Source organism: Rana temporaria, chromosome 8 (genome assembly GCF_905171775.1).
Source record: "Rana temporaria chromosome 8, aRanTem1.1, whole genome shotgun sequence".
NCBI classification, from domain to species: domain Eukaryota; kingdom Metazoa; phylum Chordata; class Amphibia; order Anura; family Ranidae; genus Rana; species Rana temporaria.
In genome coordinates, this window is record NC_053496.1 from 158,867,801 (window position 1) to 158,890,398 (window position 22,598).

Genomic DNA, 22,598 nt, shown 5'->3' on the forward strand with positions numbered 1-22,598 from the left:
CAGGCGGCATTGGCGTTCGGGCATAGGCATCAATGGAAATTCTTTGTAAAAAAAAAAAAAAAAAAAAGGAAACAAACCGTGGCAAAATACGCGGCGTTACAATGTGAATGTAGCCTTAGGACTGTTAAATGCAATACCTTTCCATTCATCTATTGTGTGTTCTCGCTCATCCAGCTGCTTGTCTGGAATCTTTGGAGGTGGCTGGAGAAAATGAGAGACAACACAAATAAAAAACATTTAGAATGCTCATGTGAAACAAAAGTACTTTATTAAACAAGCTACAAATATAGAAGGCACAACTACACGTATTCGTGTCTCAACTGCAGTAAATACATTCTTTGATATTTTAAAATCGACCAGTAAAGCTAGGAGTTTAGTATGAATTTTATTGCATAGTTCTATTGGTCCAGCTCAAACCAAAGTATACTTAGAACAATTCCTGTGGATGATGCACATCACTGTGGCAATCAGAACTACTACAGCGATAGCAAAAGTCTTCTGGGTGTAGAGCTTAGCGGCTGCCCTTCTGCAAAGTAACCACTAGGGGTCGCTTGCTCCAGGCTGGCACCAGTCTCAGAACCTTTGCAGATTTTTTCAATGAATACAAAGATTCTCTGAACGAGGTGGGGATCGTAATGTCATGCCCCCGACACCATCATCTCATTTAAAGAAGTAGACACTGCTCTCTCTGAATGATGCCTGAACAAAGATGGCTCCATCCTTCTGAAACAAACATGCTATACTTACCTCATCTGTGCAATAGTTTTGCACAAAGAAGCCCAATCCTTCTCCTCTGGGTTTCCCGCTGGAGCTCCAGGCTCCTCCTCTATGCCAAATGCCCACCATAGCAAGCCGCTCGCTATGGGGGCGCTCGTGCAGATTTAATCCTAAAACGGATGGGGGCGCTCATGCAGTTTTAATCCTGAGACGGATGGGGGCGCTCGTGCAGTTTTAATCCTGAGACGGATTGGGGTGCTCGTGCAGTTTTAATCCTGAGACGGATGGGGGCGCTCGTGCAGTTTTAATCCTGAGACGGATGGGGGCGCTCGTGCAGTTTTAATCCTGAGACGGATGGGGGCGCTCGTGCAGTTTTAATCCTGAGACGGATGGGGCCGCTCGTGCAGTTTTAATCCTAAAACGGATGGGGCCGCTCGTGCAGTTTTAATCCTGAGACAGATGGGGGCGCTCGTGTTAATCCTGAGACGGCTGTGTGTCCATAGATGTACAGACTGTAGCTCGCCCTTGACCCCCGCTCCCTTGTCACTGGTTGCGATTCAAAGCAGCAGGTGCCATTAGCTCCCGCTGGTGTCTTTGAGCCAATGAGGAGGGAGATAGCGGAGAAAGCCTCTTCCCGCATGCACAGTGCTGGATCGAGATTGGTATCAGGTGGGGCTGGGGTGCATGCATGGGCCCTGGCAAGCAAAACAAACAAGTTTCCTATCTAGCCCTGCTGCTGGCAGCTTTTCAAACATTAGGGGCCGGACATCCCCATAATGCATAAAAATGATCTGTGTTCTGGGAGGCAGCGCACGTAAGGCGAGTATATGGGAGTAGGGGGATTGGAGATATTGTTGCTTTGTCCTGCAAAGACAAGTTGACAGGGTCTCGAATGTTCCTTTGTCAGCTCTACTTGGGTTACTTTAGGTTTGCTTTAAAGAAATTGGTGGCAAAAAAAAGAAAAACACTTACTGCTTCAGCCTCTAAAGCATCGTACCAAACATTGATATAAGGGTGCTGCAAAGCGTCGTCAACGGAAATCCTCTTGGCAGCATCAATAACCAACATCTTTGAGAGCAGATCTCTGGCTTGGCTGGCTGCAAGATGTATAAACAGGGGAATGTAGTCTGATCACCGACATATCATTTACAAGGCAAAAATAAAACAGACATTTCAAATCTTGTTTTTCATATCAGTACCACACCACCATTACGTAAGGAAAGGTTAATTGTCAATGGAAGATTGAAATATGGAACGGGCACCGTCACCAGTTCACTATAGTGTTGTGTGGGTTAAATCTACAGCCGACGATGCCCGACCATTACACCACCATCATTAACCACTTACGGACCGCCCGCCGCAGTTTTACGTCGGCACTTTGAATAGGAATACCGTTGCTATGGTAGCAGATAGCTACCATAACCCCGGTATCCTCTTCTCCAGCGGGGGTGGTCCGCTACAAGATAAAAGTGGTCTCTGCGGCGGATTCGTCGCAAGATCACTTTCATCAGTGGCAGGAGAGGCTCCCCCGGTGCCCTGCGCCGCTTACCGGAGCCGTCGGTAGCGGCGGAGGCAATCGGTTCCATCTCTGTCAGTGGCCTAGAGGCGAGTAAGGGGAAGATGGCCCCCACCTGTTTAAGTCCAAATATGAGAACCGAGGTCTTTTTAACCCCAGATCTCATATTTAAAAGGACCCGTCATTCTTTTTTCTATTACAAACGGATGTTTACATTCCTTGTAATAGAAATAAAAGTGACCCACTTTTTTTTAAACAGTTTTAAAACCAGTAAAATAAAAAAGTTAAATAAATAAGGAAAACCCCCAATTTTTTATTTTTAAAAGCGCCCCGTCCTGACGAGCTCGCGTGCAGAAGCGAACGCATGTGCGAGTAGCGCCCGCATATGAAAACAGTGTTTAAACCACACATGTGAGGTATCGCTGCGATCAGTAGAGCGAGTGCAATAATTCTAGCCCTAGACCTCCTCTGTAACTCAAAACATGCAACCTGTAGAATTTTTTAAACGTCACCTATGGAGATTTAAGGGTAAAAGTTTGACGCCATTCCACGAGCGGGCGCAATTTTGAAGCGTGACATCTAGTGGTTAAACCCTTCACTGCCAGTGTCATTTTCATAGTAATCAGTGAATTTTTATAGCACTGATCGCTGCAAAAATGACAATGGTTTCCAAAAATGTGTCAAAAAGTGTCCGCCATAATGTCGCAGTCACGAAGAAGGGAAAAAATAAATAAAAAACGCAGATCGCCGCAATTACTAGTAAAAAAAAAAGCCATAATTCCATCCAATATTTTGTAGATGCTGTGACTTTTGCGCAAACCAATCAATATACGCTTATTGCGATTTACCAAAAATATGTAGAAAAATACGTATCGGCCTAAACAGAGGAAAAAAATATATATTTTTATTAGTTATTATAGCAAAAGGTAAAGAATTTTTTTTTTTTTTTACATTTATGCTCTTTTTTTGATAGCGCAAAAAAAAAGCGCAAAAAAAAACCGCAGAGGTGATCAAAAATGTGGGAAAAAAAAAAAAAGGACGCCAATTTTGTTTGGGAGCCATGTCGCACGACCGCACAATTGTCAATTAACCACTTAAGCCCCGAGCCTGTTTTTCAGATTCGGGATTTACAAGACTAAAACAGTTTTTTTTGCTAGAAAATTACTTAAAACCTCCAAAAATTATATATATTTTTTTCTAACACCCTAGAGAATAAAATGGCGGTCATCGCAATACTTTTTGTCACACCGTATTTTCGCAGCGGTCTTACAAGCGCACTTTTTTTGGAAAAAATTAACTTTTTTTAATTAAAAAATAAAACAATAAATTTGGCCCAATTTTTTTATATATTGTGAAAGATAATGTTACGCCGAGTAAAATGATACCCAACATGTCACGCTTTAAAATTGCGCCCGCTCGTGGCATGGCGTCAAACTTTTACCCTTAAAAATCTTGATAGGCGACGTTTAAAAAATTCTATAGGTTGCATTTTTTGAGCTACAGAGTAGCTCTAGGGCTATAATTATTGCTCTCGTTCTAACGATCGCGGCGATACCTCACTTGTGTGGTTTGAATACCGTTTTCATATGGCGGCGCTACTCGCGTATGCGTTCGCTTCTGCGCGCGAGCTCGACGGGGCGCTTTAAAAAAATGTTTTTTTTTGGTTTTCTTATTTATTTTTTATTAATTTTATTATTTTTTACACTGAAATAAAAAAAAAAAAAAAATTATCACTTTTATTCCTATTACAAGGAATGTAAACATCCCTTGTAATAGAAAAAAGCATGACAGGTCCTCTTAAATATGAGATCTGGGGTCAAAAAGACCTCACATCTCATATTTAGGCTTCAATGCAAAAAAATTGTCTCTTTAAGAGGCTGGGCGGGACTGACGTTTTGACGTCACTTCCGCCCAGCAGAGCTATGGGGACGGGTGGGGGCCATCTTGCCCTCACTACAGTCCTCACTCTCCAGGCGGCAACATCCGATCTCCTCCGCCGCTACCGACGGCTCCGGTAAGCGGCGGAGGGCGCAGAAAAGCGGCGGGGCCCTCTCCCGCCACCGATAACGGCGATCTCGCGGCGAATCCGCCATGGAGACCGCAGTTATCGTTTACACGGCAGCCCACTGTAAAGGTGGATATCCCGGTTCTGGCAGCAGCTGCTGCCGCTACCGAGATATTCAGCTTTAAAAATAGGACGTATATATACAGTGGGCTGTCGTTAAGTGGTTAAAACAACACGGTGCAGAATCACAAAAAGTGGCCTGGTCTTTGGCCAGCAAAATGGTCCGGGGCTTAAGTGGTTAAGTAAAAAGCAACAAAAATTTGACCCAGCATTAGGAACTTAAAGAAAAACAGAAATCATGCTCACCCTTTAACTTGTTGTGCTCGGAGTCTGCAGGAAAAAGGACATCTGGAAAGAGTTTCTCAAAGCTGTAGCCTGCGTATTTGGGTCTGTTCTCCACATATGTCCTCACAGTAGGCTGAAGTTTCTTCATGAACTCCGGGCAGGGAGTCCCCAGTTGCTCAATGACTTTGTTCCACTGGTCAATATCTGAGACTGGAGCTCAGGAAAATTGGAGAACAGGCAGAGTACAATAGTACAACAAAATACCATGCAAGTAGCCAATGACAGCTTTGAAATGTGCATACAGAGTGAGCCATCAATATTATGTACAGCAGCAGTTCACCATTATATCCGAAAGGGGCAGTGCTCCGTTTAGTTTAGCCCTTGTTCCATATAGGCAAAATTTAACAGAATTGTAATCACTGTAAGCAAGTAGTATACATATTGGAAAAAAGAAGGTAATTCTCATGTAATTAAAGCCGAATTCTAAATATGCCCTCCTATCCCCTAGCTCACAGGTGTCAAACACAAGGTCCGTGGGCCAAATCCGGCCCTCCAGGCCATTTCATGTGGCCCTCACACCTCTCCTACAACTGCAGGAGAGCTCCAGCCCTCCTTTGGTCCTCCTTCAGACCCTTACTTTTTTCATTCAAGCAATACATCCAGCTTCTTCCCTGCAGCAGCATAAGGAAAGGGGGTACACTGTGATGTAGGGGAGAGTGGGGAACTCAACTTCTGATTGTGGGGTGGCTCTCGACATCTAATGTAAAGGGGAGGGAATGCGCTGGACATCTAATCTTACAGATACAACCGGCACTTTTGGAGGGCAATCATAATGCTGATGCGGCCCACAATGAAATTGAGTTTGAACACCCCTGCCCTAGCTTATACAGAAGAGAACGCGTCTAGGCAGACATCTAAAAGTGAGAAGCCCATCTTTCACCATTGTCCTGTAGGAGTCGGGGCTCGGATCCTTTGTGCTTCTTTCCAAAATATGGGCCGGCACTTGGATATCATCCCATACAATGCAGGACCAATAGTGGCATGCACTGTAGAGGACTACATCGGCGACTGGCAGAAAGGGAAGGCTTTGTGGGATCACTACCAGAACACACGTGCAGGAGGGCGCAATAAGGCAAGCCATTATTAGTGTTAAAACTTTTTATTTTCTTTTTACTATGCAGCGAGTTAGGTTTTCAAGAGTATATTTAGTCAAATCCAGAGATGTGTTAGAACCGTCATGTTTTTAATATGAACAAAAGATGATCAGGGCAGCCACACTCCAATCCAACGTAACTTTAATGTAAAAAAAATGAAAACAGCAACGGAACCTAGGACAGCTGACGCGTTTCACACTAACTTCAGTGTTTACTCATAGAACCACCGTCATGTTTCTAATATGGCCTGTTCCCCTTGTAGGTAGATCCACCCTTTCTATCTTTTCTTTACGGAAACAAATTATTTTTTAAAAAAATGGGGAATCCAACATTTTGGCATTATCTCCAAAACAAGAAGTGAGGATAACATTTCCAAATGGGGAAATCTGTTCTGATCACAATGATCAAAAAGCAGGGATTGGCGGACTTCAGCCCTCCAGTGGCTGTGGAACTAAAGTCTCATCATGCCTCTGCCTTTGGGTATCTTTGGCTGTCAAGAGTCTTACTTTCTGTTGTATCTCTGGAACAGAAAGCAGATGAAAATATCCCTAGTGGGGCAAAAATTAAACCTGAATTTAACCACTTCCTGATCCAAAAGTAACCAAGAACTGTCACTACATAATCACTTAAGGTTTAAGTATTGCTTGTGTAATTATCCCCAATTCCAAAATATGGTCTCAGTTTACTTTTTGCAGCCATCTACACAAATCACATTACCAGGAGACTAAGTATTCCACCTGCCTACAAAGAAAGCACTGTTGGATGAACTTGAGAAGATTTAGGAAGCAGAGCTCCAAGTCATCCAGTTTACATTTCCTGAAGACCCCCAATGAAAAGCTCTTTGTACCCAAGTTCTCAGCTCTGTCTACCATGCCATCCTTGGGGATCCTCAACTTTGCTTTTGGTTTCCCCACGACTCCTTTATATTAGTATGCAGCAGTAGGAGTGAGCCTTCCTTTAAAGCGGGGTGTTGGCTGCCTTTTTTTTTTTTTGCATAAGACCTATTAAGACTAATTGTATCTATTGTTTGTTTAAACGACCTTGCGTACATGTTCTTGGTAAAAAAAAAAAAAATCTGTTGAGCAATTACGAGTAAAACCAAACTGGATGGCCCACATGTTCCAGAGCTGAAAGTTACTTTTGTCAAACTGACCAAAGAGTGCTCAAGATTTCTGGTGAATTTGTGCGAGTCAGAGCAGAAAAGTAGAAACAAAATGCCAACTAAGCTAGTTGGGCCCCCGATTCAGAAAACCATATCTAAAAAGTTTAAAACTAGAAAATAAAGCTGCAAAAAAAAAAAAAAACACAACATGTTCACATGCAAATGGCAATTTTTTGATGTTTCTAGCAAAAAGGGAAACCAATTGCACCCTTCAAGCTGGTCCAAATACAAAAGCGTTTCCCAATCAAATGTGTAGGTCACTTAGCTGAAGTAATAGTCTATAGTTACACACCTTCAAAAGGAAGGAGAACAATACAGCAGAGTAAATTTTGATTTAATTTTAGTCCGTCTTTTGACTAAAATGCCATTTTAGTTTTAGTCGTATTTTAGTAATTCGAATTGTAACTGGATTTTAGCACCGCCAGGGTCACGGGTGCATGCTCTACCCAGAAGCACTGATCACTTCCCCAAAAAATACCACCTTATCGCCACTTTACTCATTGACAGTACTTGTTCCAATGCTGGCTCTACACTGCCCTCTAGTGATTAGACACAAGAGGTGGGATTTATGATTTCTCCAATGACAAGCAGGGGGCTGGTATTGTGCCTCTCCAGACATTCCCGGCAAGGTCAAGTACTGTCAGTGAGAAAATCGGCAATGTGGCGGCTTTTTGGGAAGCATCAGATCGGCTGTGGGTGTGTCAGTTTCATTCCAGGACACGGTACTGTCCTGGAAAGACGGTGCCTGGGACAGACCTGCAAAACAAGGGACTATCTTGGGCAATCCAGGACACATGGTCATCCTAGTATGGGGATAATCAGGTGCCTGCATGTTGCCTTCTTATTCTGAACACCACAGTACATCACAAATAAAATTACATTCAAGAAAAAGCAATCAGATCTCTCGTGGTCTACTCTAGCCTATTTTCTCCTCCATCCCTTACCTTCAGAAGGGTTCAGACTACACAAAACTATATACTGTATGTCTGTCAACAACATTAAAAGAGCTTTTTGTTCTTCTGAGTCCCCTCATAAGGCCCCTTTCACACATGCGGACATTATGTCCGCTTTTTCATCCATTTACGGATGAAAAAAGGGACATACATGTATCCCTTATCCCTATGAGATAGCGGGTGTCAGCAGGTGAATATCCACTGACACCACACACAATCTCATCGGTCTCCGCAATGCTCCGATTCTGTGGGACGGAGGAAAATCCTATTTTTCCACCCGTCTGCAGAGCGGATCGGGTGACCACGGACAGACGATCCTTGTTCATCCGATCCCCCCATAGGGGAGAGCATAGATCTGACAGGGCGGTCCCTGCACAGTGTGCGGAGACCGCCCTGTCATCTCCCGGCTCATCAGGGATCAACGGAGCGATCCCCACTGAGCAAGCGGATATGAAAAGAAACGGATCCCAACCGGATCCGCATGTCTGAATGGACCCTAATAGTGTTGTACATATCACCCCTTGATCCTTGCAAGTAAATATTTTATTTTTCCACCAACAAGGTCAGCTTTCATTACCATGGCTTCATACATTTTCCAAAAGAAAAAATTAGTAGCTATAATTGCTTAAAAAAGTGTTAGCTAGATATAAACTTTAATTAGTTTGTCCCATAAGTGTTACTAAACCCAGGACTCTGCAATCATATCTGGTCTCCCACAGTACACAGAACATGGAAATGCAATTATTTTAGGAAATATAACCTGCTAAATACCCCTTATCAGCAGTATATAGCAGTCTTGACTTCTATCAGTGTCTGGTTCAAGCTTGTAAGAGGAGTTTTCATGCACTGGTTGTCCTATCAAGATGCAGGACCCCTGAACCTCTGTCTGGACAGTGCCACATGCACTCGCCCCAAAGAAAAAAATAAAATAAAAACTCTCTGGCAATACACACCAAACTGAGCATTTGCAGCCTGACTCCAGTAACTTTTTTATCCAGACTGGTTTTGGAGACAATGCAAGAAGAGGCGCATCTGTGCATACAGGATTAAACAGTCTTTTTATACAAAGCAGAGGATTAACCCCTTTGATTCCACAGTGAGTATAACAAGCATGCTTTACTGCATATAATGACTGAATTTGTTATGGGTTTATTAACACGTTAAAGGTAGAACTAAAAAAGGCAATACATTTTTTTATTTTGGATAGCATAAAGGAGGGTTAGAATTTTTTTTTTGCAATTTGTGTGCTATTACGGAGACTTCCTTTTTTACTTGCTGTCCCATAGCCAAAAAAGGAAGCAAGAGGAAATCCCTCCAAACTGAGGGAATCTCTGGTTGTCACCAGGGTCACTAGAACCAGTGTCCCCATTGGAAGATTTCCCTTCTATTTATGGTTTTAGTGTCAACTCAAAATGTGGCATTTTCTTTTACTTTAATGTTTGATAAGAACAGTGTTCCACCAATCCCTCTCCACTTTGTTCGAAACAGAAACAAGGAAAAAAATGTTTTGCCTTTAGTTATACTTTAACATCTATTTAAGTATATGCCTTTTTAAGCCTACCGGTTGACAAAGCTCCAATACTGTGTTACTACACAACAGGCGGCATCAATAACAGATTAACAGGTAATAAAACTGTTACAGGTGACTCAGAAAACAAAAACGGCTAAATTAATGATGATCCAAAAAGGTGAGATATAGCCTAAGGAGTGCCACACCATTTATCAAAGAGTCCAAAAATGTTAAACCGTTCATATTAAGACCCTCCTTTTTACAGTATGGAGGTTAACGATATCAAACGTGGAAGGTTTTAGAGGATCATGGAGATCCAAAGAGGAGTTCTTTCGGAACATGTGGTTGTATTGTCATGACTTTCAAATTACCCAGGAATATTGTTCCCTCCTTTCTCCTAGTGTCTCTCAGACCTCCAAAGCCAGAATGAATGGATCAAAATTCGGCTGGCCATCAGCAGTGATTATTGTATTCTGATAGTGGGGAAAGCTCCCACTGTCAGAACACAATAGTGCAGTGGGAGGGATTCCCCCATCGACACTGACTGTGCTAATGGGGAAAAAATCAAATGATTTTCTTTCCTTCAACTTACGACTGAAGGAAAGAAATTAGCATTTTCTATGGCTTGCTTCAAAGTATAACTAAAAGGCAGAACTTTTTTTTTCTCTTTTTTTAGTTTTGCATAGCGTAGAAAGGGATTAGAACGCCTGTCAGTTTTTATTGCCGTCTTTTGTCGTGGAAATTTCAAGATGTATTTAATATGTATTGTCATAGTGTCACCCAGTGTTAGTACTTCCGCAACCCGCTCTAAAGAGCTGACTGAGGCTGGTTGAATCTCGTCTGGTAGTGGAAAACTTCTTGAGGTTGGAGTGTGATGTTTGCATGGGGATATGTCCGCCAACGAGGGCCCCTCTGTACAATAGCGCGGACGATCGTTGAGGGGGATATGCAAGCTCCGCAAGAACATTAGTGGTTATAGGTGGATGTGCGCTCTTGTCTCTGCTGTGTCTGATCAGCATGGTCGGGATTCGTAGCGCACGCCTGCAGATAGCCTCCCTTCCAAAAGCAATAATAGTATAATCTGAATATGCGCTGTTCTATGGAATAGCGCAAAAAGAGGATTCCTATCAGCGGTAATATGAGAGCTTATGAGCGTTTTCAGAGTCTGGGAAGGTGTCCATGATTTAAAGCAATACGGCTGTTTGCTAAGAGCATACATGCTTTCCCTGCCCGGACATGCCCATAAGGCTTCATTTCCATGGACGTTTTTACAGCCACATTTTTTAGCCTTTTTTACAGCTTAAAAACGCCTGTCCATGTTTTTTTTTTATTCTATTTTTTATTTTTTTGAGCTGGAGCTCAAAAACGCTGCGGCAGCGTTTAACGTCTGGCGTTTTTACAGCTCTAACGCTGGAGCTTCAGAACGCACTGGTCCTGTTTTTTTTTTTGCAGTTTAAAAACGGCTCAGCCATCTACAGCTCAAAAACGTCATGGTGGGCATGAGGCCATAGACTAACGGAGAGCTGTTTTTAAGCTGCAAAAAACGCTCAGAAAAGTGGCTGTAAAAACGTCCATGGAAATGAAGCCTAAGACTTTAGCCATCATTGGATTGTATTCATGTATCGTATGCATTTAAAGTAACCCTGTTGGAAGGGATATCCTTGTATGGGAATTTTGCTGTAAAAGTCATCTTCCTAGGTGGAGCTGACATTGCTTTTACATCATTTCTCGTTAACTTCTTCTTGTGATGGCGACATCACTTTCTGGGGGGATTTTAATAAAATGGAGCCGCGTGGCTCTCGGCGTTCAGTGATGCTGGCCATGCTAAGAATGTAGGATGGTGATGTCTCGACTTGAATGAATGGGAATCGAATGAAAGGTGAGTGAATTTTAGCTTAAGAAGCATTATTACATCAAGTCGAAATCTGTGCTCGTTAGCACAGGCAAAATGGCTCTGCATACAACCTATTTTTCCATTACACTGTGCACCTGTTTTGCCCCATTTGTCTTGTTTAATGTTAAAAAGTGAAAGTAAAAGAAAATCCCAAATTTTGGGTTGCCCCCGGAAAAGTAATAGATGTTAAATCTTCCAATGGGAACACTTGTTCTGATGACCCCGATTGCCTTAATTTGCAGAAATTTCCACTCACTTCCCATTTGGCTATGGGACAGGAAGTGCTGGGAAATCTCTGCAATGGGACACAGATGGCAACACAAATCTGACTGGGGTTACAAACCTCTATTGCTCTATCCAAAATGAAAAAAAATAAAAAAAAAGTGTACATATTAAGGTGAAGCTGGAAACTACTAATGAAACTAGTGAAACTAATGAAACTAATGAAACTACTACGACGCTCCTCCATCAATGTTTGGACGCTGCATGAATTTAAAAAGGAGGACTCAAATTGAAGATTAGTAGAAAGAAAGGTCCGAAAGGACAGTGTTAGGGGTTGCAGCTACTTTCTAGTGACAGAATGCATCACATACTTTATATCATTTCTGATTATTGCTATAGCTACGCTGTTAGGTTTGCAGAGTAATGAATGATTCTCTTTAAACTCAAAACTACAAGTCTCATGGTGATCTAAAAATAAAAAAAGTTAAAGGCTTATAGAAACGGTTTTAATGATTGCTTTTTAATAAGTCTACCAGTTTTTTTGGCAGCTGTGAAATCTGTGCGGTGGAAGGATATCAGCTGACCTGAAACCCTTGACTCTCAAGCTGAAAAAGGCTGCAATGTTAAATAAGGGGACAAATAATAGAATTTTACACCTCTCTTGCCGCACATTACAGGATGAAGCATTCTCGAAACCATTGGGTTATGCTGCCACCTTCATGAGAACTGGTTACTAGCAAACAAAGCTCTAAGGACAACCCAGTGTAACCCTACAGCTGCCAGCATGCCTTAGTTTAGTAGCAAGCTATAAGAACAAATCATAAGAACAAGGGCACGTATCCTGTAACCTACTCCAAGAAGATTTTACAGCTATAAAATGATCTAATTTATACATTACAGGGTGAAGTATTCTGGAACTAATGGGACGTCCAAAAGCAGGGGTAGGCAACAAAAATAAATAAAAATTAAGGGCTAACAAGTCCAGAAGAATCATGCCAACCGTTTTAATAAGGGCAGCTCAAAAAAGCCTACCAGTGCCACCTGACAAATGTGGGTGGGGGGGGACCTGCTCAGAGGTCTAGAGAGACCTCCAGATGTGGACATTGGAAGTCTGCAATTTTCCTCACCAGGGATGCATGTGTCGGACAGGACAGAGACCAACAATTTGCTGCACAAGACTTGTGGTTCCTTCCCGGTGGTTGATGTAAGCCACCATGATGTTATCTGATCGAATCCTGGTTGCATGACCCCAGACTCAAGAATCTCAGCATCGAAAAGGTCAACTAAACTGCTCTTAGCTTCAGAACACCGACTGGGAGACAAGCTTACTCGGACAATTAAGCGACCAAGTCCCTTAAGCGACCAAGAGTGTTGAAGACTAGTTCCAAGCCTGACAATCTGATGTCTGTAATGAGAACATCCCAGATCATCAGGAGGAAAGATTTCCCTAATTTCAGCACCAGATTCATCCACCTGGCCAAGTCAAACTTTGTTTTGAGAGTTGGGAAGATGCGGCAGTCCAAGGACGGAACATGCCTGCCCCTCACAGCCAGATTATAAAATTGCAATGGTCTGGAATGATATTAGGGATTTGGACTGCCTTAAAGAATGCTACCATCAGGCCCAAAACCCTCACACAAAAGAAAAGGTTTCATAGAATCGAAGCACAGGGGGAGAGTCTGTTTTTTCTGTGGAAGGAAAACCTTGGATAGGGCTGTATCCAGGACCGGGTCCGGATTCTTCAAGTGATGAGACAGTTTCCGATTTCAGGGGATTTAGGATCTACTTGAAGTGAACCTCTGTAGGGTCTGGGCAGTCTGAAGGCTGATAGTCTGCTTATAACAGTGTTTCTCAATTCCAGTCCTCAAGCCCCCCCAACAGGTCAGGTTTTCAGGATTTCCATTATTTTGCACAGGTGATTTGATCAGTTTCACTGCCTTAGTAATCACCACAGCCTTTTCATCTGAGGGAAATCCTGAAAACCTGACCTGTTGGGGGGGCCTGAGGACTGGAATTGAGAAACAATGGCTTATAAGAAGGTGGTTATCCAGATGTCCGACAATGGGAATGCCATCAGAGAGTACAGTGGCTAGCACCTTGGTGAAGAACAGATGTGCAGAGGACAAGCCCAAGTGGTAATTTTGTGTTCACAGAAATGTGCAGATAGCAAAAGGGGAAGATGGGGGTATGCAAGTACACATCCATGATGTTCCCAGAGGTTAGAAAATCCCCCCAGTGGAGGGAAACAATGACTAACCAGGGACTTTCTGAACACAAACAAATAAGTTGAGAATCTTTAGCTCCAGTGTAGGGCATGTGCCTTCCTTTGCTTTGGGAATGGTGAACAGCTTGGAGTAGATCCCTGAAACCTCTGGCACCACGGTTATGATCCCTTGAGAGAGAAACAGCATGGCGGTCCACCAATCTTTACAAAAAATCTGCAAAATTTGACATTGTGAAGCAGGGAAGTGGGGGCCATAATATAATATGTCTTCGCAAAGCAAGCATCTCAAATGTCCTAGGATCAGATGACCTGTGAAGGCAAAAAAATATGTCCCTCTAATTTTACAAGTGGGGGTACTCTTCATTGTGAGGTGGGCTTGTCATTGAATTTGGGGATCCAGATCTTATGGAGGAACTGGGTTCCAGGCTTGGGCTTAGAAGTCTTAAACAATAGGGGCTCCGTTTAGTTTCAGGAACAGGGGCTTTAAGCCACCAGAGATTTCTGGGGCAAAGGGTTATTCTTCTGAGTAATGCTGGGAGGGAATGGGGTTTTACACTGTGCTGTCCTTACAGCTATGCAAGTATCCAATGCTACTAAAGGTAACAGTGTAATCCATGGGTCTTCAAACTACGGCCCTCCAGTTCAGGAACTACAATTCCCATCATGCCTAGTCATGTCTGAATGTCAGTGTGTTACAATGCCTCATGGTATGTGTAGTTCTGCAACAGCTGGAGTGCCATAGTTTGAGGATCCCTGGTGTAATCAATTGACTTCGGAATACTTCATCCTGTGTCTTGTACCGTACGATTGAGATATTCCATTTTTTTTATAAGTACAAGGGGTTTTCTACCAATCCATAAACATGTATGCAAGTCAAATTTTCAACAATTTAAATCATTTTGCCACTGAAATTAATAGAAAGCACTATAATAAGGTTTCATGTGTACAACTGGCACCCCTACATATACATTATAGACATAAAATGCCAATATCTGTCATACACCAAATTGTGTCCACCAGCACTGGTCAAATCACAGGTCGAGTTGCTAGGAGAATGCATTTAAGGAAAAGATCTAAAATCAGGGATCTTCAAACTACGGCCCTGCCAGCTGTGGTGAAACTACACTTCCCATGAGGCATTGTATAAATCTGACATTCACAGACATGACTAGGCATGATGGGAATTGTAGTTCCTGAACAACTGGAGGGCCATAGTTTGAAGATCCCTGATCTAAATTGTCGGTCAAATCTCAATACTTACAAATAGAGTACATGACTGCACATTCATGGGATGCATATTCCAAGCAGCAACATGCCATTTAAAGAGTCACGGTCACATTGCCTGCTTGGAGAAAGACTACCACCCAGCCATTTGTACCCCAGCACAATACCTCAATCTTTCATACCTGCCAGTGCAAAACACCCAGTGCTTCCAATAAAGGAGAGCATGTGGACTTTCTCCCATGTTGCAGTGAACATGATGGAAGGAACACTATTGCTATATCCAAGCCCCAAGCACCAGGTGTTTTGCAGAGCCAATGGAAGGAGGAGCGATGGAGAAGCAATGTGCAAGTATAACGTAGTTGGAGGGAGGCTTTAAACAGACCCTGTGATTTTGCCCTGGTTAGTCAAGGTAACAAGGTCCGATATAAACGGTTTGATATGGTATATTATTATAACTGAAGATTGGATTAAAAAAATAATAACATAAGCCCAAATATGACTATGTCCCGAGGTCTAGGGCTTTAGGAGCCAAAGGGCAAGTGCACTTAATATGGGCCCTGATGCCCTCCCCCCAGCAGCACAACCAAGTGTTATACATAACTGCCCCTTCTTCACCGATATATTTACTACGTGACCTACCTTGTGCCACACAGCCGTTTCATCAAAATGTTCCCAGTGGAGTCCTGCCTGCCCTGTCAAAGTGGAATACATAAGGGCTACAAAAGGGCATGATCTCAGTGGCGCGGGGACAGGAGAGCATATGCCTTGATAGGGCATCTAAAGGGGATTATTGGCACATATTAAAGCTGGCCACACATTAGTAGAATTTTGTTTGAATTCTTTTGTTTTAAAAACGTCTGTTTTATTCTCCAAAATTTAGTGGGGTCAAATATGCATTTGTTTTTGACCGCAGCGACAAGAAAACTCAAAATGAGCCGGATGAAAAGGATCATTCATACCGAAATCAACTACTAAAAGTATTGAAGTACTCCAATTCCTCAAGTCATCGGTTGCCCCTGTCGACGGCTTTGTTAACCGAAACGCATTGGGTACTTCTAGGTTAGCGCCCCATACTGCTTTTAATTTACTTTCACGTGTACCATTATTTTTTCAAATAAAACCTTCCCAGGTTTAGTTTGATCTGCACCATCTGGAGCACTCTCTTTTTATTTCCATGTTCATGAATGCCCTGCCTATTCATTGAGGCTGGCAATCTGATCTGCATTATTCAATTACACCCGTCTGGTTCCTGGTTTGGAGGTATTGGTTCTACAGGATTGATACAGCCATCACCTCCCGGAGTGACCATCATTGCAGATTTCCAGGTCTGTTGAGACCATCACGCCTTCTAGACTTACTGTTAATACTAACATGTGAGTCCACACCTGTCGGTAAGAGTACCCATTTATTTCTTTGATGTTTTTGGATGATGACTTCAGAGATAATATCCACCCACCACTTATTGATTTGAACTGTGTACCACTCACTTGCTGGAGCGATCCATCAATCTATTTGAAGATTCAGTTTTGGACTTCAATTTTTCACTATTGGTCACGTTTGTTCATTGGCCATCACATTCTAGCGCTGCACTTTATGTTTCACATTTGCTTTATACTTTGTGTGCTAGCTGCTTTTCATTTATTCAATTGATTGTATTTGGTTTAGCGCAGTTTTTTCCCTTTTTTTTTTCCATCGGTTGTACTTAGAAATTTCATGCGAATGTTCATTCAAAAATCTACTAGTGTATTGCCAGCTTAAAGAGGGGGTTCACCCTATAAATATTTTTTTTTTTCCTAGCAATAAATTAAGCATAGTAGCGCGAGCTACAGTATGCCTTTATTTTTTGCCCCGTACTCACTGTTTAATCCTATAGTGAAGATTCAGACTCCCCGCGGGGAATGGGCGTTCCTATCCAGAGGGAAGACGATTGACGGCCGGCTATGGCGCGTCACGCTTCTCCGGAAATAGCCGAAATAGGACTTGGCTCTTCACGTCGCCTCCGCCTAGTCTGTGCGCAGGCACCGTGAAGAGCCGAGACCTACTCCGGCTATCTTCGGGGAGCATGACGCGCCATAGCCGGCCGTCAATCATCTTCCCTCTGGATAGGAACGCCCATTCCCCGCGGGGAGTCTGAATCTTCACTATAGGATTAAACAGTGAGTACGGGGCTCGCGCTACTATGCTTAATTTAATGCTAGAATGTTGTTATTGAGGGTGAACCACCGCTTTAAGGGTAAGAGGTAAGGGTAAGAGCACATACCTTTTAATACTGCATGGAGATTAACCTTCTTGGCTACAAAATGCATGTCAACTGTTAATATACGTTTCCCCTTTGACAACCGGTAACAACCTGGGCCCCTCAAACATAGCTTCTGATCACACTCATTGTTAGCAAAACAAACTACCTCTACAACTTACCCTGCTGTAAAGCTATAAAGAATATGATGGTACTACACAAATAAAAGGATAATACAATGTCTATGTGTAATGGAAAACAAAGAAACAAAGAAAGGAGAACGGTCTACCCCTCATGTCTGGGAGGTGAGCGGTGGCTGGTAAGAACCAATGGGAAGGATACGGTCTGTGCCGGGGAATAACACACCCCCTTTGATCATCTCTCCCAAGATGCAACCCACTGACCAAATGTCAACTGAAAACAGAACGCAAGGCAATTAACACAGAATGGCCTCATACTAAACACCAGAAATATACAAAACATGAGCATGAGCTTTCACCAGCCACAAGATAAAAATAAAAAGATATAAATTATGCTGCTTGTCTAAATATATATATCGAAATGCTGAATGTAGAACTCCACACAAACCTTTTTCTAGTTTTTGGTAGACCGAGATAGACTTGAACCTCAGTTTTTTTTTTACTGTCGCCATGTCCCTTGCGTGGGAGATTAAAGCTCATTTTCAATCTGGGGTTACCATCGAGGGCAGTGAAAGTAAATCTAAAAAAGTGACAGTTATTACCTGAACAGCAGGGGAGGGGAACCTTCCAATGGGAACGCCTGTGTTGATGAAGCCAACCGTTCGGTTGATGGTTTGACGAACGGTCCTAATGGAAAACCAGTAATCCTTTTTTTTTCCTTTTCTTTAATATTTGTATCCCATGGGGGATTTTTTTCCATCCCAATGGGGATTTTATAATTCACTAGTGCACCGCAACTGCCATAAACTGCGTTTGGCAGTACGACGGTCCCATCGATTAATCGATTAATTTGGAGAAGGCCTGCAGTTAGACAGTTGTCCAAGGAAGGCCTTCCTCTTATTTTGAGATTTTCCTTTCGTCTCCAGGACAGCAAATGTCTGAAAATCTCCCAAATGGGAACACACACAAAAACAGTAAAGACAAGACAGAGGTTCTAGCCTTCCCCATTCTAAACAAACCTAGAAAAAAAAAAAGTTCTGTTTGGTTCCACTCTAAAAGATATATATTTTTTGCTCTCTGTCTGTAGTTTAAAAAACAGAATGAAATGCATCTCTATTTAAAGTATTTTCTGTAGACGTGCACCTTAATGAAATGGAATGGAGTGCAGAGAAATGTCAGTATAGCAGAGTCACTAACTTTTCTGGGGAGTGATGTGTGCACAGTACTACATGAAAGCATACTGTTCTCTATGCATGATAATGATATATAAAACACATGCAGAGAAGGGGGAGGCTGAAGCAAGACATCACAGTCCATGAATAGAGAAGAATCAAGCAGAAGGTAGCCTGGAGCGAGCTGGATCATGTTACATGCACCCTGTTCATTCTGTGTCAGCGTGTTTGGGAGCTCATATCCACAAAACTACTATTCTACAGTTTTGAACCACCAAATAATAAAAAATAAAAATGTTTGGTTTAAACTATGTTCCTTATAACACCGACAAAATTCTAAGACTAACCTGCTAACCCTATAAAGCAAAACTAGCTATACATAACTGCTTTGCAGCTGCTCCGGTCCGAACTCTCACCGAGCCGTCAGTGACGGTTTCTCTGTGTAGGCGGGTGCAGGAGAGGCAGCCAACAACAGAGGCCCCATAGCAAGTATATGGGTGACGTCACTTCCCTGGCATTTCACAACCGTTGTCGGCTGTCTCTTCCACACAGCATCAGCCGATTGAGACCGGACCGATAGACTGCAGAAAAGGTATGTATAGTGATTTTTGCTTTACAGGGTTAGATAGATTAGTTTTAGAATGTGACTGCCAGTAGATTTAGAGTTAGTTGTAGGCTGAGCTTCTACTTTAAAGAGTTTCTGAAATCTAAGTGGTTAGCAATTCCGCCTAGCAGCACTATTGTCCGTTCCAAGCCCAACCACAGCACTATATGCCTGGAGATTGTATGTTATCCCTGTGCCTGCAGGGGGGTTTCCTCCAGGTACTCTGGGTTCCTCCCAGACTCCAAAAGACATGCTGGTAGGCAAAATTGGCTCCTTTTAAAAATTGGCCTGTGTATGTGTAAGTATTAATGTGAGTTAGGGCCCTTAGATTGTAAGCTCCTTGAGGGCAAGGACTGATGCGAATGTACAATATTATGCATACATCAATGGTGCTATACAAGTACCTGTAATAAAAAATATATTTTTTTACCTTAATGTATTCTTGGCCTTAAAGGTAAAAAATGCATATTAACTGTCCTACCCTCTTCTTCCCTAAGCACTTACCTGGCTCTACGTCTGGCCCCAGCACCACTCACCCCCTCCACTTCTTGCTACCACAGGAGAAACTGAGGGCTTGGGGGAGCCTGCTGCCATAAGTTCAACTACTTTGAGGATGGACCAATGGCATTTCTTACTGGCACTCTGCATGTGTCTATGGGCGCACACAGCCCAGCTTGGAAGCACACATGCATGGGTGCCTCCTTAGCACTTGGCTCGTTTGAGGTGGTACCTGGAGGGGGAAACTGACAGCAGTGGACTGTCGGAAAAAAAATCTTTTCTGTGCAATATCAAATAGCTCTATACCGTTTTCTTAAGCAAATATTTTGTGACTCCAATGCAAAAAACTTCTTACTAGAAGATTCTAATCATTAATTGTTGGGAAGATCAGGTCTGTCAGATAGGCAGCCCGACAGCCAAATGAAGAAGTTTGCATGGCAGGCCGACAATACAGCTGCCAATTGCAAGCCATTGGCTTCACATTGTCGCCATACAACAGAAATACTGTTACTGGTAAGATCTCCAGGTAAAAACGTTAAGAGCCGGTTCACACTGGGGCGACTCAGCCGTCTGACAAGTCGCGTCCCATTGTATTCAATAGAACCGTTCTAATAGGAGTGACGCAAGTCGCTCCGACTTAGAAAAAGGTTCTTGTACGACTTCGGGGGCGACTTGCATTGACTTCTATACAGAAGTCATTTTGCAATTCGCCTCTGAAGTCGTCTTCAGGACGCCTTGCCGAGTCTCCCCCAAAGTCGTGCTGCCGCAGTGTGAACCGACTCTTACAGATCAAAACATTATTTGTTTAAAAAAAAAAAAAAAATCTGTATATGATGCCAGACATAAAGGTTTTCTGCTCATAAAAACGTAAAAAGTACAAATAAAAAAGGATTCTATACAATAGTCTAAACAAGTATCAAAAATTCAAATACCACGTGAAGCACAAGCTACAATGTGAACAAAATGCCAACCGAAGGAATGTGCATGGCAGGCCGACAACAGTGCCATTGCAGACACACAGACTGCAACATCTTCCCACTTCAACGTAGTAAACGCAGAAACAGCCTGCATGAGGGTAAAAACGCTGCTCTGAAATTAGCAGTGCCGTTTTGAAGTCTTGCAACTCGTCGATATCTGAGCTACTTAATTAAAAACAGATGTCACTGCAAGTCGCACGGAAATTGTGCAGAAACCCTTTTCAGAGTCGCAGCAGTTTGAACGGTTCCATTGCCACAAATGGGGTGTGACTTTGAACTGTTAAGTCCCAAGACAAGTCGCACAAGTGTGAACCAGGGCTTAAAGCGGTGCAGCGTTGTTGCCACACCATTATAGGAAGCTGCATGAGGTGGACTTCACTAGGAGGGTCAACGTTTGAAGGGAGAAATGTATAAATGCAGATGTGCTTCAGCATTTAATTGCTAGTACCTCATTTATTTTGAATGGAAGACTTTAGATCCAATTTAAAGTGGTTGTAAACCCAATAAAAAAATAAATAAAAAAAATAACCCTGCAAGACAAAAGGCATAATGAGCTAGTATGCGTGGCATACTAAATCATTATGAATTACTTACCTTAGATCGAAGCCCCCGCAGCGGTCCTCCTCCTGCCCCGCTCCGGCGGTAACATCTCTCCTGGGGGTTACTTCTGGGTATCGCGGCTCCGGCACTGTGATTGGCCAGAGCCGCAATGATGTCACTCCTGCGCATGGGAACCGCCTATAACGCCACACGGACTGAAGCAATGGCACATAGGTGCGATGACATAGGCACATGCAGGGGACAGGGGAGATCTCCTAAACCGTGCAGGTTTAGGAGATATCCTGGGTGGCTACAGGTAAGCCTTACATTAGCATAAAGTGGTTGTAAATGGCTTACAACCACTTAAAGCAGAATTCTAGTTAGATAATAAACTTTAATCCAGCAAGGTATTTACTAAAAATGCTGAATGTATTTTTTAATACCGCTTACCTATCCAAATCTGTTTTTATATTAGCTCCCTGTGCAGCAGCTATTTTACCGTTCAGTTGTCCAATGCAAGTACATGTACAAATGATGCAGCTCACCCAGTGCAAATCCAAAGACAGTCCACTTCAGATACAAAGAGTAGTTTAAAGCAGAAGAAAGCAGGGCAAATGCTTCTAAAGTTAGGGTAGAACTCCAGCCAATATGTTTCGTCCAGTTTTGGACGGGAAGATCTAGAACCTGTGTCAGCTGCTTATTGCTGTCCATTTCATTTGGAGAGATTAGTCTTCACCACTCTGACCACAACAGAAAGTGACGGGAGATCCAAAATTCTACCACCACACTTCCTAAAGTCTTCCAGTGGGGAGACGGATTAAAAGCCCAAAACAGGCTCTAACCTCAAGATAAAAAATGCTTTGGTTGGAGTTTTACTCTAAATAATATATATATATATATATATATATATATATATATATATATATATATATATATATATATATATATATATATATATATATATATATATATATATATATATATATATATATATATATATATATATATATATATAATTTCATATTCCAATTTTTTTTGATTTAAATCACCTAAAGAGGAACTGAACTCTAGAATCTGTGCCAAGAAAAGGCAAGCTTAATAACAAAAATGAAAAGTACAGAGTACTGTCCTATGGTCTCCCTGCAGCTGATCTTCCCCCCATTACTGACTTACAACGCCTTGCCCCCTGCACTCTGTGTGAAGGTGGCCATCTAGCTACAGGCTTTGCTTCATGTCAGAGACTCCAGCAAGGGGAACAGTAGTCACATCCTCAAACCTCACTCTAAATCATCTGAGCGGATGCAGCAGTGCCTTATATCTTACATGGTGGATAAAAACCTACAAGGCTATAGACACAGGAGAGTCTAGACCCCCTTGCATACCTGGAACTGCACTGCTATTTTTCAGGAGGAATACTGGACCAAAGGGTAGATATTTTGGTGTACTACTTAGGCACAATTAACATTTCTAGATGTATAAAAATGCAAAAAAAAAAACTTTTTGAG

The 22,598-nt window shown here is 42.5% G+C and overlaps 1 protein-coding gene across 3 annotated transcripts in view; it reads right to left on the reverse strand.

The window, feature by feature from the left end:
- MAPK8 (mitogen-activated protein kinase 8) overlaps window positions 1–22,598 on the reverse strand; it is a 74,482-nt gene that overhangs the window by 8,388 nt on the left and 43,496 nt on the right. For 2 of the 3 annotated variants that reach the window (XM_040321014.1, XM_040321016.1), the window contains exons 7-10: window positions 17,505–17,576; window positions 4,605–4,787; window positions 1,690–1,814; window positions 138–201 (exon numbers count right to left, since the gene is read on the reverse strand). In XM_040321014.1, coding sequence (XP_040176948.1) covers window positions 138–201; window positions 1,690–1,814; window positions 4,605–4,787; window positions 17,505–17,576 — 444 coding nt within the window. The remainder of the gene's footprint in view (window positions 1–137; window positions 202–1,689; window positions 1,815–4,604; window positions 4,788–17,504; window positions 17,577–22,598) is intronic. The other variant, XM_040321015.1, reaches the window with a different exon arrangement.